The sequence below is a fragment of the Bombina bombina genome, chromosome 5, assembly GCF_027579735.1.
Source record: "Bombina bombina isolate aBomBom1 chromosome 5, aBomBom1.pri, whole genome shotgun sequence".
Lineage (NCBI taxonomy): Eukaryota > Metazoa > Chordata > Amphibia > Anura > Bombinatoridae > Bombina > Bombina bombina.
In genome coordinates this window covers 49,922,418-49,940,846 of record NC_069503.1, presented here as the reverse complement: position 1 = coordinate 49,940,846, position 18,429 = coordinate 49,922,418, and the positions used below count along the sequence as shown (strand labels likewise).

The 18,429-nt window shown below is 40.7% G+C and overlaps 1 protein-coding gene across 1 annotated transcript in view; it reads right to left on the bottom strand.

Annotated features, from left to right (window-relative positions):
• LOC128659820 (gastrula zinc finger protein XlCGF26.1-like) overlaps nt 1-18,429 on the bottom strand; it is a 52,096-nt gene that overhangs the window by 26,039 nt on the left and 7,628 nt on the right. The window contains exon 2 of the mRNA XM_053713390.1: nt 8,513-8,628. Coding sequence (XP_053569365.1) covers nt 8,513-8,531 — 19 coding nt within the window. The 5' untranslated portion in view covers nt 8,532-8,628. The remainder of the gene's footprint in view (nt 1-8,512; nt 8,629-18,429) is intronic.

The following is an 18,429-nucleotide window of genomic DNA, read 5'->3' as shown; positions in this document are numbered from 1 at the left end:
TGGAAATTGGCAAGAAGGAACCATAAGGATTCAACAAAAAAACAAGGACTAACCCCAAGTGAGCCCAGCAAGTGACTGCACCAAGGGAAGAAGACAGAGTCCTCAACTCGACCGAACTCAGCATTCTGCGAACACAGCGTGGATAACACCCGAGACGGAAATGCTGTCATCATCCTGATGATGCAGGATAATTTACCTGCCAAAAGTAAAAGCGAACAATCGACAGATTGCTAAGGCTCCCTGACAGAGGATCCTGTCACGCAACCCAGTTGCCAGGTCCTACAAAGACCTCAGAGAAGAGAATAGAGAACCCAACAAGGTCTACTGTATCTCCTGGACCCGAATAAACAACGGGTCCCAGAACCCACTCCCAGCCAGACCAACCCGGGCAACAGTAGGTCTGAAAAAGTCGAGGGAAGAACCCCCAACCCCAGCTGAAAGGAGCAAACATAATCTATATCTAAGTGTCAGGGTGCCAGGAATCAGACTGAGATGAGAAGTGCAAAAATAATCACACCTTTATTAATAGCAAAAAATAATAAAAAGTCCATAAGTCAAATAACAAGCCAGGAGTCAAAACCAGAGCTGGTAGTCAGATGAGCCGAGTCAGGAGCCAAAGCAAATAGTCAGACGAGCCGGAATCAGGAACAAGGAAAACAGCAGAGTCAGGAACAAGCCAGGGATCAGGAACGTCAGGCAGCCAGGTAATACACAGGAACTCTCACAAACAGGTCTGAGACAACGCAAAGGCAAAGCATACTGAACAGAGGCCCTTTAAATAATAAGTGATGGCATCACAATTCTGAGACTGCATCCTGTCTCACATGGATGATGCACACCAGTCTGGCCATAAAAGGAAGTGTAGGAAATGAGCAGCATCCCCCATAATGCACCATAGTCAGGAAGAGAGGTGAGTAAAATGGCTGCCAGCAGCACATGGCAAACAGGGAAAAAACCCTGACACTAAGATACTGCATAGAATTTGTGTGGCAACCCAAAATTTCTCCTCGCCCATCGAAGTAGGCCCTAGACACAAAGTATCTAGCAATGCCCGCAACTGGCGCCAGCAACTCCCCATATAGGAATAGGGCAACCCAAGAGAGCAACCCTCTCTCCGAAGGATTGACCCAACCTCTTGTTTACAGGAGAATCTCCCAAAACACAGGGCCACATACCTCCTAAAGGAGGACAACTAGCACCAAGAGAGCACTGAAGAGATAGAGCACCCATTCATAAGACACTAAGCCCACAAGGAACAGGCAGATAACCAGTACCCTACTCGAGCCCCCCCCCCCCCCCCAGGAGAAAGCTTTCAGCTTGTACACCTAAGCACAAAAATTAAAGCCATGAACACTGCAGAATCACCATCTGTTGAACAGCAACAGTATCAGGATACAGCAACAGGCAGTCCCCCATGGACTCCTATAGTTCGGTACGGGCTCCATACTGGAACTCCAAACCTCAATGAATCTAGAACAAAGGGCATAGCCCAAGTACCCAGAGCAGGAGCTACACAAACCGGTCCAAGGTCCTAGAAGACTGGTAGCATCCCGTAGCAGGAACTGTAAGAGAGAACGCAGAGCTAAACTCTCAAGCAACCGGAGGACCAAAACAAAAAGGTCCGAGCCCCTACAGTTTGAAACAAACATAACCAGGCACCAAAAACCCTGTCTGAGAAAACAGACTTACCAGGGAAAATCCAGACGAACTGAATAATGAAGGTAAGAACCCTCGTAAGACTTTCCCCAAAGGAAAGAACCACTCCTTGCAAGAGCCAGGGAACCCAAGAAGCACGTAATTAATAACCCATCCGAACTAAATCAGACCTACCAGGGAATCCGGAACCAACCCGGAAAAACGAGGGCAAAACCCCCGCAAGTCCCTCTCAACAGGAGAGAACCACCTCTTACAGGAGACAAGAGCAATAAAGAGGCAAGAATTAGTACCCGATCTGAACTTAAACAGACTTACAGGGAAAATCCACAACCAACCCGAAACAACGAGAGCCAAGGCCCTCGCACATCCTTCTCGTATGGAGGGAACCACCCCATGTGGAGTCAAGTGCTCCAAAGAGCTACAGCATACAAAGAATGCATGAGGCATAGAGCCAAGAGGCCAGCCACGACTCACGGGGCATGTCGAGGGCAAGTCACCCTATAGGGCAAAAGCTAGTCTCCACATCGCTCCATCAAAGCGGATGACAATAAGAAAAAAGGACTCAGAGCATCCCCAGCTCCAGGGAAAATCTCTAAACAGAGCCCCCGAAGACCAACAGCCTAAGACCCCTAGCGGGGACAGGAATCTCCAACGAGCAATCAGGACCCCAAAAAGAAGACCGCTCCAATATGGAACAACAGACTTCCAAGTCCAACAAAGCCCTGACAGGACAGTTGCTTTAAAAAAGGTATAAAACTGCTCAAACTGGCAGTACAGAGGCGAAAGCTCTCCAACCCTCCAGCACATGGGAGAGAACCCTCTAGATCCCAAGAATATTAGAAACAATAGAGAGAAACGCAGTGGAACTCCGCTAACTCAGTAGGGTAATGGCTAACAAAGGACTGAAACAGCACCTCCCCTCTTGCTCATGGACCTGCAGGTCCTCTTAGAATGTTTATGTGGAAACTTGTAAAACAAGAAAACATAAAAATAAGTATTCAGCACCTCAACCGGACCAGCCGAGTTAAGCCAGCGCTGTATGTCTGAATAAGCTAAGAGACACATATTGGAATCCAAACAGGACCAGCCCACCAACAGGGTCATAATTGTCAAGTCACTAGAGGATCACCCTAAGTGAGGGGAATGAAAAAAAGACAACATAGGACTAACGTCCCTGAACAACTTCCGTAGAAGTAACATAGAACATCGATCCCAGAAGTTTCCCAAAAGAACTTGAAAGAAAATAAAAAATCATCTTAACCGGATATAAAATAAATGCAAGGGATGGTAACTCATATGATAATGTAAAGAATGTTTATCTTTTTATCTGTACCGTCTTCAAAAACTAAATAAAGCTCTTTTGAACCCCCCCAAAAAAAAAAAAAAAAAAAAATGCAAGGGCACCCCGTAGGGCAATGCCTGGGAAAGAAAATAGACAAACCGTCAGACCAGCTCGATGGCACTCCGTTCTTTCCTCAAAAACTGGGAAGTATCTCAATAAGAAGACAGTCAGGAGATTACCTCATCCCCTCATATCTATTGAGGTGAGCTGTTCGAGGTAGGAGGCTGTGGGATTCCGTATCCCAGAAGGACAGGATCCCCAAATAACTAAAAAACATGTCTGAGTAAAACGCAAAGGCGCACCAGCCTATAACAAAAAGCACAACACTCAGGAACAGTTACACCCGAAGGGAACTGCACAGGCCCTCCCAAGGCCGAAAGACCCGGTAAAATCAGGCACGAGCACAATTGCAAATACACATTTGGACTTTATAGACGAGCAATCGCCATAAAGATGTGAAAGCGAAAGCGTGCTGCAACCTCCAGGGGGGGGGGGAACAAGCCGCCCTGTAAGAAGGGAAAAACTAAATCTGGGTTACCCGCTTGTGTAGTAGAAAGGAGTGGTAGGGAAGTCGCACTACGGAGGACAGGACCCCCGGAGGCGGATGGCTCAGCAGACCCTGGATTCCTCGAGCCTGGGGAACCAAGCACTCCAGCAAGGCAACTAGAACATAACTGACCGTCAAGTGTCAGCGGGGCCAATTCGCAATTTTCGCAGGACGAAGAATCTGAAATTTGGATAATCTCAACATCAGGGTCCCCCATAACTGAGGAAATGCAAAAGAATGGACTATGAGATAACAAAATCTAACGGCACCTGACACCCGCTATGGCCAGGGCACTCACCACCTCCTATGACCAGGGACCATCTCAGAATATCTTCTGCGCCACAGTGTCAGGAATGCGGAACTGGGAACCAGAACGTATATCCATCCAACCCAAAGTAAGCCGTACAGTCCAAAAAAAGCGCGCCCAACCAAATGGTTGTGTCACTACTAAAGGCCACCATGTTCCAAACCATGAGCCCAGATAAAAACTACATATCCACAGGTTGAATCAAATAACAAACAGGATTATAAACCCTTTTATGTAGCAAAGGATGATAGCGGCACTACCAAGAGTAGACCCCTATTTATATGTTGGAGAGTGTGTTTATATATACGCATTTACAATATTAACTAATAGATGAGGGGAAAGAAAAGGTGCTGTACACTATAAGTATTAATCCAGGGATAAGTAATGTTAGACAGACATTACCAAAAGTGTGTACATATTAGCACTCAGCTACTCATTATGTCACTGAATTAAAAACACATATCAACCATGTACTGATTAGTATATTAAAATACGCTCATAGAAAAATAGGAATGCTGTATAGCAGGTAAGGATCCACCATTTGGATCAATTGAGCAGGGAGTATATACTTTCTAGGGAGGAGGTAGGCATAAAATATAGAATTATTTAGCAAGTGTGCTGTGGACAGGGTGTTCCCCACTAGGTAACAGTGCACGTTAGAAAATGTAATTAATGTTTAATAAGAGACTATGTGGCATACTGTGATGTTAGACACTGTCCGCTTTGAGGTCAGAGGGGGCGTGTTCACCAGTATACTGAAATAAGTGGCAATCGTACTAGTATTTAGACTGCTGCTCTTAGTTAAATAGGCTAGTGCATATAGGAAGTATATAGATAAAACAAAATAGAGTGGTAATGTTGCAGAGTACAACACTGCCCTATGCTATGTACGATAGAGTGTATAACACATGTTAAGATTATTGCCATTTAATTTCTTGAGGAATGACTCTAGGTCTTCCTTTGTACCTTCCCATAGGAAGAGAATATCATCTATGTATCTAATCCACATAGGAATTAGATCCATTTCTCTAATGTTGGTATCAGAGAACACTACCTTTCTTTCCCACCAACCTAGAAATAGGTTGGCATACGTCGGGGCACAAGCCGTACCCATTGCTGTACCCTTTGATAAAGCTTTCTTAGCGAAACATGTTAGGGGAGTGAGAATCTAGCGATTCTCTGTTTTTTAATTGCAATTCTCCATGTACTCTTAAAATGATATAGGGACTTATACGTAATTGTTGGTGGTATAGCCACATTGTGCAAACATATATAATCCAACCAATAATGTTTAGAGACTTCAGGCTACCAGTATAACTTCATAGCAATATCTAATCGGGTATATATATATATATATATGCTGGTAGTACATCCACATTAGGTGTATATTCATATACGACACCGACAATATAGTTACCTGATTTAATCTAATAAAATTGGTCATATTACGCAACAGCCTGCAATCAAGCAGCTGCACACAGCAGCATCTACTTCTCATACTATCTATCAACAAAGTAGGTAATGAGGCTATTTTAGTGTGCTACTGTCATTTATTAGCAGCACCACTGCTACTTATATATTAATATTGCATTATCAGCCAAATAAGTGCCTCATAACAACATCTATGCAACAGTGGGCAGTGTTTCGTAACACTAGCGCTAATGCTCAAGATTATAGTACATGTACAGTGTGTTATACGCTCTATCGTACATAGCATAGGGCAGTGTTGTACTCTGCAACATTACCACTCTATTTTGTTTTATTTATATACTTCCTATACGCACTAGTATGATTGCCACTTATTTCAGTATACTGGTGAACATCCACACTGTTGTATTTTGAAGCCTGCCGTGTTTATCACATGAAACTGTTCTACAGTTCATTACTGGTATTAACATTGCACGCCCCCTCTGACCTCATAGAGGACAGTGTCTAACACCTCAGCGATATCGCTCTCTATATATCACAGTATGCCACCTAGTCTCTTATTAAACATTAATTACATTTTCTAACGTGCACTGTTACCTAGTGGGGAACACCCTGTCCATAGCACACTTGCTAAATAATTCTATATTTTATAGTGTACGTTAGATAATCGCACTATCGCCTACCTCCTCCCTAGAAAGTATATACTCCCTGCTCAATTGATCCAAATGGTGGATCCTTACCTGCTATACAGCATTCCTTTTTTTCTATGAGCGTATTTTAATATACTAATCAGTACATGGTTGATATGTGTTTTTAATTCAGTTCTTTATACCTGTTGTTAAATAAAAGTTAATTTTTAACCTGCGTCCTTCTTGGTCCTCCTTTTAAGACCAATATTTCCATACCTGCCTGACATAATGAGTAGCTGAGTGCTAATATGTACACACTATTGGTAATATCTGTCTAACATTACTTATCCCTGGATTAATGGATTATAAACCCCCCTGTTCAATAATCCCCCTCAGGAGATATTAACCCTTGATTCCAAGATACTAAAGGAGCCTCACTGAAACCATATTGTTTTTTGTATTTCACAGGACAAGCGTGTTGATTACAGTACATCTTGAAGAAGTAAAATAAAACGATCTTACCGGAATGTATGCCATGGAACAGGAACGCAGCCCTTCAAGAGTGACGGATAGTAGCCTTGCCTCCACCATGGACTTGAGAGAAGAAAGCAGGCAGCGAAGCGAGCAGGCAGCGAAGCGAAGTTCGACAACACTGATTGCTGGTGAAGCTGTTAATATGAGTTGGGATGGTTTCGCAGAGAGACTCTCCCTGCATCTCCGGACTAACTTTCACCAATGCTTTCACTGAAAGGCTGAAAGGATTACTTAAAACTCCAGTCCCATGCCGAAGAGTACTACCCTCCATAAGAGACTAAAAACACTTTCTGACACTTCTCTGCCAACCTCCTGGGACGAAAGGCAAAGAATGACTGGGGGATGAGGAGAGTGGGAGGAGTACTTAAGCCTTTGGCTGGGGTGTCTTTGCCTCCTCCAGGTGGCCAGGTTCTGAATTCCCAAAAGTAATGAATGCAGCTGTGGACTCTTTCCATTTATGAAGAAAATATATATCAATTCAGAGTCGGATTCCGCTAGATGTCTACCTTTTGCTGATCTTAGAATACAATATAAATTATCTAACTCTGACTTCTATGCATACCTACAAGTGCGTCATTGGTTTTATGGAATTACTAAAAATCCTAATCGTATATGGATACATACAGGAACACATTCTGGTTTAATTATTTATAAGGCAGGTATTCATTCTCTTAAATACTGTTAATAACATTTTAACAAATTGCTTGGGAGAATTAAATTTACAAAATTTAGTTATAAGATGGCAAGTGGATCTCCCAGGAATAGATAGTAAAAAAATTACTAGTAGTATTCATAAAAACATAACGCTACACTAGCTGCAAGCTGGAAAGAAATCCATCTTAAGCTAATTAATAGGGTCTATGTCACGCCAGCGACTGTTAATAAATGGCCTCAGACCACAGCTAAAAAGTGTCCTTGCTGCTTTAATTCCAATGCCGACTTAACTCATATGTTTTGGAATTGCCCGAAAATTAAAAAAATTTGGTCACGGATTAGCTTCTGGCTGAGTAAAATACTCCATACTTCGGTTACGTTAGAGAAACATCATGTTTTTTTCCTTGTTGATTTTGATACTATTAGATTAATTTAATATATGCTTCATTCATTCTGCAATCTGTATTTGATACTTAAAAATTGGAAGAATAAGAAAGAACCTACTATTCATAATTTGATCAATCTAATGTTAAAACAAGCAGTAATGGAACAGTTTGATAGTATCAATAGATCGGACCAGAGTATTAAAAAGTATTAAATGGCTCAGCTTTATTCAAACTTATGAAAATAATACACAGGTCCAAATATTTGACGCCTTTTACTACATGTAAATACATAGAAGATATACTTCAGAGGGGGTTTATGCAAGCTGAGGGGGAGGAGAGAGCTTTAATAAATGGATCCTTTTTTTTTTCTCTTGTCCGGTTTCTAACATTAGATGTTAACTTCCCTGTAAACCTCCAATAGGAAGATACATATAGGGATTTATACAGTTGTTTGTCACTAAAAAAAGAGTGACACGCTTTGTAGCTTTTTCTTTATTTTTTCTCTTGTTTCTAATAAAATAAGGTATATAATTTAATTATGATTTTTTTTCCTCTCTTAGTGGAACTAAATGAGATTATGTTATAGACAAAAAAATGGATATGGGGTACTAATTATATCTGATAATAAAGATAATTTTTCTCTCTTTATAGAAAGTTCAGAGGATGGTTAAAGCAGAATTTAACATAATGTTAATGACCTCTCTGTTTCTAATATACTAAGATTTAAATTATCTTTGAGGATGTTTGCAATATCTATACATGTTTATTTTTTTTGTAATCTACAAACTATTGTGTTTTGATTTATGTACCCTGATATCTTGAACTAATAAAAAAATATAAAAGTAAAAAAGGTAGGCGTAAGTGTAGTTATGGGAGTTCCATGAGCTGGTTCAGGGCAGGGGAAGGTAGAATTGCAGGTGATCTGAGAGCAATAGATGCAGATATAAATATTATAGTTTATATTTGTTTAATGAGTGATCTATTCTATTTCCCAGTAATTAAAGTCAGCATAATATCTATTTTACTCACCTAACACATATGAGTTCATGCTGATAACAGGCTCCAATGTCTGTGCTCAGGAAGAAGGTTCCCTTATTCACTCCAGTTACATCAATACCTGATATCTCTCAGTGCTCTGGCTGTGTCTGTAAAAAGTAAATTAAATGGTTTAGACAGATAATAATAAATAATGGTTCTGATTAACTACGTATGGTATAATTAAAGGCACGCATAACAATTCATGTGATACAGATCAGCTGTTTAGGTTATTACATTTGTGCTATTGATTCAGCACAAGCATTTAGTACAGTTAGCACTGGGGTGTTACAGTTGCACCTTAAATATTTATCTTTCCAGAACTTTACATTATAAGCTCAGGAGTAGACAATCTATTTATAAGTGGGACGTACTACAGCTTTACAAATATATTATAATAATTTTAATATAATTTATATGAAAGAGCGACACTTACACATCAACAATATAAATGTTATAGAAGAGTTGATTAAGTGTAAGTTAAATCTAATACTACAGTATTGGTATTGTACTTCCTACTAATCTCACGGTCACACATTTTTATTCACCAAAAAGGGCTAGATTACAAGTGGCGCTGTAAAATGCGTTTCGCTATAGTTAATCTTTTTGTATAGTATAGTTAATCTTTTTGTGCTTGTCAAGTTGAGCTCGTATTACAAGTTAAAAATGTTTTATTTTGTGCAAGCATTAACCCGACTAGCGCAAAAATCCTAACAAATTATCGCGTGCATGTAATCCCCTATAGAAGTCAATGGAGAATAAAAAAGGTGGGGGAAAAATAACACTCGACTATTGCGCAAACGCAATCCCATTTTTTGCATTCCCCATAGAAGTCAATAGAGAAAAAAAACTAGCACCCATCATGCAAACAATGTAGCATATTCGTGTTAGCAAATGAAAATACATAGATAAAATCTTTATTAAACATGAATATTGCATACATATGTTTTATCCTGTTTTCATCTACCAATGGCAAAGGGCTCTAATGCACTTATATTTATGTCTATACAGTGGGTATTAAACATAATCACCCCCTTGAAATGAATCACATTTTGTTGCTTTGCAGTCTGAAATAAAGACAGACACAGTTTTTGTTTATCCAGTTGTAATTACTCAGTGCAACTTATAACATTCAAGTGAAAGATAAAACACCAATATGGTTGAAGGAGAAAAAGGTGAATGTCCTTGCATGACCTAATCAGAGCCCAGACTTAAACCCCATTGGATATCTGTGGCATGACTTGAAAACTGCAGTCTACAAACGGTCACCATTAAATATAACAGAATTGGAGCAGTTGTGCAAAGAAGAGAGGGCAAATATTGCACTGTCCAGATGTATAAAGTTAGTAGAGACATATCCCAACAGACTAACAGCTGTAATTAAAGCAAATGTGGTTAAAACAGACACAAGGGGGTGATTCTTTTTCCAACTCAGTGATTCTGTTTTGAATTGTCTTAATTTTTGCCTGATATGTCGGTGTTATATCTTTCACTTGGGTGTTATAAGTTGCATTTAGTAATTACAACTGGATAAACAAAAACTGTCTGTCTTTATTTCAGGCTGCAAAGCAACAAAATGTGATTATTTTCAAGGTGTGTGATTCTTTTCAATACCCACTGGATGTATATGTTTGTACATAAGTTCTTATGTGTTTTTTTTTTCTAACACCCAAGTTCTCCTATGTTTGCTCCTTAACGATCAACGATGTATGGGGTACGTTCTGCAAAAAAATGAAGTTGACGACCAACTTTCATGTGGCCACTCTGTGCCCTCTCTGCATCGGACATAGTTGGTCGATGGGAGCCGTAGTGGGAGGCGGGTGGGTCGGAACACTATGAAGCCATCGATGTTAGGAAGGAGTAAGAGGGGGTGGGATCGTGGTCGGGTGGGAACACTACACTATGAGGCATTTCTTTGTGAATTTAGTGGTAAAGAGGGGGGTATATTTTAATCTAAGGGATCTGGGAGGGGGTGGGGGTTGGTTTTTGAGGGATGGGAAGTTACACTACAGGAAAAAAAAAAAAAAAATGTTTTATTGGTAAACTGAGTACTGGCAGACAGCTGCCAGTACCCAAGATGGTGCACAATAAGGTAGAGGCGGAGGGTTAGAGAGCTGTTTGGGGGGATCAGGGAGGTTGGGGGCTAAGGGGGGATCCTACACAGCAAAATGTGTTTTTTTGTTTTTGTTTTTTTTTTAAAACCCAACAACAACAACAAAAAACATAATTTATGCTTACCTGATAAATTTATTTCTCTTGTAGTGTAGTCAGTCCACGGGTCATCCATTACTTATGGGATTATATCTCTTCCCCAACAGGAAGTTGCAAGAGGATCACCCAAGCAGAGCTGCTATATAGCTCCTCCCCTCACACGTCATATCCAGTCATTCGACCGAAACAAGACGAGAAAGGAGAAACCATAGGGTGCAGTGGTGACTGGAGTTTAATTAAAATTTAGATCTGCCTTAAAAGACAGGGTGGGCCGTGGACTGACTACACTACAAGAGAAATAAATTTATCAGGTAAGCATAAATTATGTTTTCTCTTGTTAAGTGTAGTCAGTCCACGGGTCATCCATTACTTATGGGATACAATACCAAAGCTAAAGTACACGGATGAAGGGAGGGACAAGGCAGGAACTTTAAACGGAGGGAACCACTGCCTGAAGTACCTTTCTCCCAAAAATAGCCTCTGAAGAAGCAAAAGTGTCAAATTTGTAAAATTTTGAAAAAGTGGAATGGAATGAAGGACACGGCAAGCATTTAGAGTTTTGATAACCTGGCCTCCGTCAGGTAAATTTTCATCTCTACAGAATCTATAAGAGTCCCTAGGAAGGGAAGCCTTGTGAGTGGTAATAGAGAACTCTTTTCCACGTTCACCTTCCACCCATGCAACCTCAGAAATGCCAGAACTATCTCTGTATGAGACTTGGCAGTTTGAAAACTTGACGCTTGTATCAGAATGTCGTCTAGGTACGGAGCCACCGCTATGCCTCGCGGTCTTAGTACCGCCAGAAGTGAGCCCAGAACCTTTGTAAAGATTCTTGGAGCCGTAGCTAACCCGAAGGGAAGAGCTACAAACTGGTAATGCCTGTCTAGGAAGGCAAATCTTAGGTACCGATAATGATCCTTGTGAATCGGTATGTGAAGGTAGGCATCCTTTAAGTCCACTGTGGTCATATACTGACCCTCTTGGATCATGGGTAGGATGGTTCGAATAGTTTCCATTTTGAATGATGGAACTCTTAGGAATTTGTTTAAGATTTTTAAGTCCAAGATTGGTCTGAAGGTTCCCTCTTTCTTGGGAACCACAAACAGATTTGAATAGAATCCTTGTCCGTGTTCCGTCCGCGGAACTGGGTGGATCACCCCCATTAGTAAGAGGTCTTGTACACAGCGTAGAAGCGCCTCTTTCTTTATTTGGTTTGCTGATAACCTTGAAAGATGAAATCTCCCTTGTGGAGGAGAAGCTTTGAAGTCCAGAAGATATCCCTGAGATATGATCTCCAATGCCCAGGGATCCTGGACATCTCTTGCCCAAGCCTGGGCGAAGAGAGAAAGTCTGCCCCCCACTAGATCTGTTTCCGGATAGGGGGACCTCTCTTCATGCTGTCTTAGGGGCAGCAGCAGGTTTTCTGGCCTGCTTGCCCTTGTTCCAGGACTGGTTAGTTTTCCAGCCCTTTCTGTAACGAGCAACAGCTCCTTCCTGTTTTGGGGCGGAGGAAGTTGATGCTGCTCCTGCCTTGAGGTTACGAAAGGCACGAAAATTAGACTGTTTGGCCTTTGATTTGGCCCTGTCCTGAGGCAGAGCATGGCCCTTACCTCCCGTAATGTCAGCGATAATTTCTTTCAAGCCGGGCCCGAATAAGGTCTGCCCTTTGAAAGGAATATTAAGCAATTTAGATTTAGAAGTCACGTCAGCTGACCAGGATGGCGAATCCGGAGTTCTTAGCCATAAGTTTGGTTAAATGTACGACGGCATCAGAAACAAATGCATTAGCTAGCTTAAGTGCTTTAAGCTTGTTCATAATTTCATCCAATGGAGCTGTGCAAATGGCCTCTTCCAGAGACTCAAACCAGAATGCCGCTGCAGCAGTGACAGGTGCAATGCATGCAAGGGGCTGTAAGATAAAACCTTGTTGAACAAACATTTTCTTAAGGTAACCTTCTAATTTTTTATCCATTGGATCTGAAAAGGCACAACTATCCTCCACCGGGATAGTGGTACGCTTAGCTAAAGTAGAAACTGCTCCCTCCACCTTACGGACCGTCTGCCATAAGTCTCGCGTGGTGGCGTCTATAGGAAACATTTTCCTAAATATGGGAGGAGGGGAAAAAGGCACACCAGGTCTATCCCACTCCTTGCTAATAATCTCTGTAAGCCTTTTAGGTATAGGAAACACGTCAGTACACACCGGTACCGCATAGTATCTATCCAACCTACATAATTTTTCTGGAATTGCAACCGTGTTACAATCATTCAGAGCCGCTAATACCTCCCCTAGCAATATGCGGAGGTTCTCAAGCTTAAATTTAAAATTAGAAATCTCTGAATCCAGTCTCCCTGGATCAGATCCGTCACCCACAGAATGAAGCTCTCCGTCTTCATGTTCTGCAAATTGTGACGCAGTATCGGACATGGCTCTCACATCATCAGCGCGCTCTCTCTCCTTAACCCAGAGCTATCACGCTTGCCTCTTAATTCTGGCAATTTAGATAATACTTCTGTCATAACAGTAGCCATGTCTTGCAAAGTGATTTGTAAGGGCCTCCCTGATGTACTTGGCGCCACACAATCACACACCTCCTGAGCGGGAGGCGAAGGTACTGACACGTGAGGAGAGTTAGTCGGCATAACTTCCCCCTCGTTGTCTGGTGATAATTTCTTTACATGTAAAGACTGACTTTTATTTAAAGTAATATCAATACAATTGGTACACATATTTCTATTGGGCTCCACATTGGCCTTCATACATAGTGAACAAACAGATTCATCTGTGTCAGACATGTTTAAACAGACTAGCAATGAGACTAGCAAGCTTGGAAAATACTTTTCAAATAAATTTACAAGCAATATAAAAAACGCTACTGTGCCTTTAAGAAGCACAAAAAGCTGTCACAGTTGAAATAACAATGAACCAAATTAGTTATAGCAACCAAATTTTCACAGTAAATGTATTAAGTTAGCAAAGGATTGCACCCACCAGCAAATGGATGATTAACCCCTTAATACCCAAAAACGGATAACAATTTAATAATTAACGTTTTTATCACAGTCAAACACACTGTCACAGGTCTGCTGTGACTGATTACCTCCCTCAAAATGAATTTTGAAGACCCCTGAGCTCTCTAGAGACGTCCTGGATCATGGAGGATGAAGTAGGAAGATTGTGACTGAATTTTTACTGCGCAAAAAAGCGCTAAAATAGGCCCCTCCCACTCATATTACAACAGTGGGGAAGCTCAGTTAACTGTTTCTATGCAGAAACAAAAGTTAGCCATGTGGTAAAAATCATGCCCCAATAAGTTTTATCACCAAGTACCTCACAAAAAACTATTAACATGCCAGTAAACGTTTTGAACATACATTTTAAAAGTTATGAAGTGTTATTAATAAGCCTGCTACCAGTCGCTTTTACTGCAGTTAAGGCTCATACATTACTTCAGTATTAACAGTATTTTCTGAGTCAAATTCCATTCCCTAGAAAAATACTTCAGTGTACACACACTCATCAGCCTAATACCAGTCGCTACCACTGCCTTTAAGACTGAACTTACATTACATTGGTATCAGCAGTATTTTCTCAGTCAATTCCATTGCTTAGAAAAATAATTTACTGCACATACCTCGTTTGCAGGAGGGCCCTGCATGCTATTCCCTTTTTCTGAAGTTACCTCACTCCTCAGAATGTGCGAGAACAGCCAGTGGATCTTAGTTACGTCTGCTAAGATCATAGAAAACGCAGGCAGATTCTTCTTCTAATGCTGCCTGAGAAACAAACAGCACACTCAGGTGCCATTTAAAATAACAAACTTTTGATTGAAGAAATAAACTAAGTTAAAAAACACCACAGACCTCTCACAACGACCTATCTTTAGTTAGGTTGCAAGAGAATGACTGGGTATGACGTGTGAGGGGAGGAGCTATATAGCAGCTCTGCTTGGGTGATCCTCTTGCAACTTCCTGTTGGGGAAGAGATATAATCCCATAAGTAATGGATGACCCATGGACTGACTACACTTAACAAGAGAAATACCTTTTATTTTAGTACTGGCAGACTTTCTGCCAGTACTTAAAGGGAAACTGAACCCAAATGTTTTCTTTCATGATTTAGATAGAGCATGACATTTTAAGCAACTTTCTAATTTACTCCTTTTATCAAATTTTCTTTATTCTCTTGGTATCTTTATTTGAAATGCAAGAATGTAAGTTTAGACGCCGGCCTAATTTTGGTGAACAACCTGGGTTGTCCTTGCTGATTGGTGGATAAATTAAAGTTCTGAACCAAAAAAAACGTAGATGCCTTCTTTTTCAAATAAAGATAGCAAGAGAACAAAGCAACATTGATAATAGGAGTAGAAAATTGCTTAAAATTGCATGCTCTATCTGAATCACGAAAGAAAAAATTTGGGTTCAGTGTCCCTTTAAGATGGCGGAGACAATTGTGGGGTGGGGGAGGGAAGAGAGCTGTTTGGGAGGGATCAGGGGTCTGATGTTTCAGGTGGGAGGCTGATCTCTACACTAAAGCTAAAATTAACCCTGCAAGCTCCCTACAAGCTACCTAATTAACCCCTTCACTGCTTGGCATAATACATGTGTGGTTCGCAGCGGCATTTAGCGCCCTTCTAATTACCAAAAAGCAACGCCAAAGCCATATATGTCTGCTATTTCTGAACAAAGGGGATCCCAGAGAAGCATTTACAACCGTTTATGCCATAATTGCACAAGCTGTTTGTAAATTATTTCAGTGAGAAACCTAAAGTTTATGAAAAAAATTGTGAAAAAATTAACAATTTTTTTTATTTGATCGTAGGTAAGGGGAGTGGTAATTAACAGTTTTTGTTGTGGTGATCTTTGCCGCCTCCTGCTGGTCAGGAGAGATATTCCCAACAGTAATTAAGATGATCCATGGACTCACCGTGTCATTCGAAAGAAATAATGGTATCCTTAGAAAGTCCATTTAATGGCGAGAAAAACGGTATATAATGTATGAGTACAGTAAATAAGTAAGAGGACAATTACAGCTAAACACACACTGCAGAAATGTAAAAATAACCTTGGTCCCAAACGGTCAGAAAATGGAAAAGTGCTGTGGTCCTTAAGGGGTTAAAGAGACACTGAACCCAACTTTTTTCTTTTGTGATTCAGATAGAGCATGACATTTTAAGAAACTTTCTAATTTACTCCTATTATCAATTTCTTCTTTCTCTTGCTATCTTTATTTTAAAGAAGGTATCTAAGTTAAGGAGCCACCCAATTTTTGATTCAGACCCTGGCCAGCACTTGTTTATTGGTGGGTGAATTTATCAACCAATCAGCAAGAACAACCCAGGTTGTTCACCAAAAAATGGGCTGGCATCTAAACTTACATCCTTGCTTTTCAAATAAAGATACCAAGAGAATGAAGAAAATGTGATAATACACGTAAATTAGAAAGTTGCATGCTCTATCTGAATCATGAAAGAAAAAACTTGGGTTCAGTGTCCCTTTAATAACTTTTGTGTGCAATAAAAATAATTATTAGACCATGTTAATATGAGTGTAATTGTACTTTGTAATGTATTTTTTGAAGCGCTTTGTACAACTTATTTGTTAAGAAAACAGTAAATCACAGCATAAATTATGTTTTCTTTCTAATGACACAGTGAGTTCACGGATGATCTTAATTATTGTTGGGAACCAATACCCAAGCTAGAGAACACGGATGATAAGGGAGGGACAAGACAGGTTACCTAAACGGAAGGCACCACTGCTTGAAGAAACTTTCTTCCAAAAGAAACCTCAACCGAAGCAAAAGTATCAAATTTGTAAAATTTTGAAAAAGTATGTAAAGATGGCCAAGTAGCTGCCTTGCAAATCTGTTCTATAGAAGTTCAATTTTTAAAAGCCCAAGTAGAAGAAACCGCCCTGGTAGAATGAGCCGTGATTCTTTCAGGAGGCTGCTGTCCAGCAGTCTCATAAACCAAGCGAATAAAACTCCTTAACCAAAAAGAACCTTTTTCTTCTGACCCTTTCTTTTCCCAGAATAAATGACAAATAAGGAAAAAGACTGGCAAAAATCCTTAGTTGCCTGCAAATAAAACATTAAAGCACGGACCACATCTAGATTGTGCAAGAAACGTTCTTTAGGAGACAAAGGATTAGAACACAAGGAAGGAACAACAATCTCCTGATTAATATTCCTATCCGAAACCACCTTGGGAAGAAAACCTAAGGCAGTACGCAGAACAACCTTATCAGAATGAAAAATCAAAAAAGGAGATTCATATTGCAAAGCTGAAAGCTCTGAAACTCTTTGAGCCGAAGAAATAGCAACCAAAAACAAAACTTTCCAGGATAAAATCTTAATATCCAAAGAAAGCATAGGCTCAAAAGGATGCTGAAGAACTATAAGAACCAAATTAAGACTCCACAGAGGAGTAGCAAATTTAATCCTAGGCCTGACAAAAAGACTTAACATCTGGCACATCTGCCAGACGTTTATGCAACAAAATAGATAAAGCAGAAATTTGACCCCTCAAGGTACTAGCAGATAAACCCTTCTCCAAACCCTCCTGGAGAAAAGACACAATCCTAGGAATTTTAACTCTATTCCAAGAAAAACCTCTAGATTCACACCAATATAAATATTTACGCCAAATCTTATAATAAATCTTTCTAGTCACAGGCTTACGAGCCTGAATCGTAGTCTCAATAACTGATTCAGAGAAACCACGTTTAGATAAAATCAAGCATTCAATCTGCAAGCAGTCAGCTTCACAGAAATGAGATTTGGATGAAGGAAGGGCCCCTGAAGAAGAAGTTCCTTCCTTAACGGAAGTTTCCAAGGTGGAAGAGACGACATCTCCACCAGGTCCACATATCAGATTCTGCGAGGCAATGCCGGAGCAATGAGAATCAGAGACGCCCTCTCCTGTTTGACTCGAGTAATGACCCGTGGAAGGGGAGCGAATGGAGGAAAAACATAAGCTAGACTGAAGTTCGAAGGAACTGCCAGAGCATCTATCAGTACGGCCTGAGGATCTCGAGACCTTGACCCGTACCTCTGAAGCTTGGCATTTTGACGAGATGCCATGATATCCAGATCTGGGTGCCCCTACCTGAGAATCAAGTTGGAAAACACCTCCGGATGACGTAATATTGTCTGACTGAAATCTGAGCATTGAAAATTGCCCTCAGCACTAGAATATTTATGGGAAGAACTGACTCATACAGAGACCAAAGACCCTGAGCCTTTAATAAGCACCAGACCGCTCCCCATGCCATCAGACTGGCATACGTGGTCACGATCACCCAGGTAGGTCTGCGGAAGCAGGTTCCCTGGGAGAGAAGATCCTGGGACAACCACCACGGAAGAAAGTTTCTTGTCTCCTGATCCAAAACAATATGTGGAGACAGGTCCGCATAATCCCCATTCCATTGTCTGAGCATGCATAACTGCAGAGGCCTGAGATGGAACCGAACAAACAGAATGATGTCCATAACTGACACCATCAGACAAATCCACTGTGGTCATGAACTGACCATCCTGAACTAAAGGAAGAATGGAACAAACAGTTTCCATCTTGAAAGTTGGAACTCTGAGAAACTTGTTCACACTCTTGAGATCCAAAATAGGACGGAAGGTTCCCTCTTTTTTGGGAACTACAAAACATATTTGAATAAAAACCTAGACCCTGCCCCTGAATAGG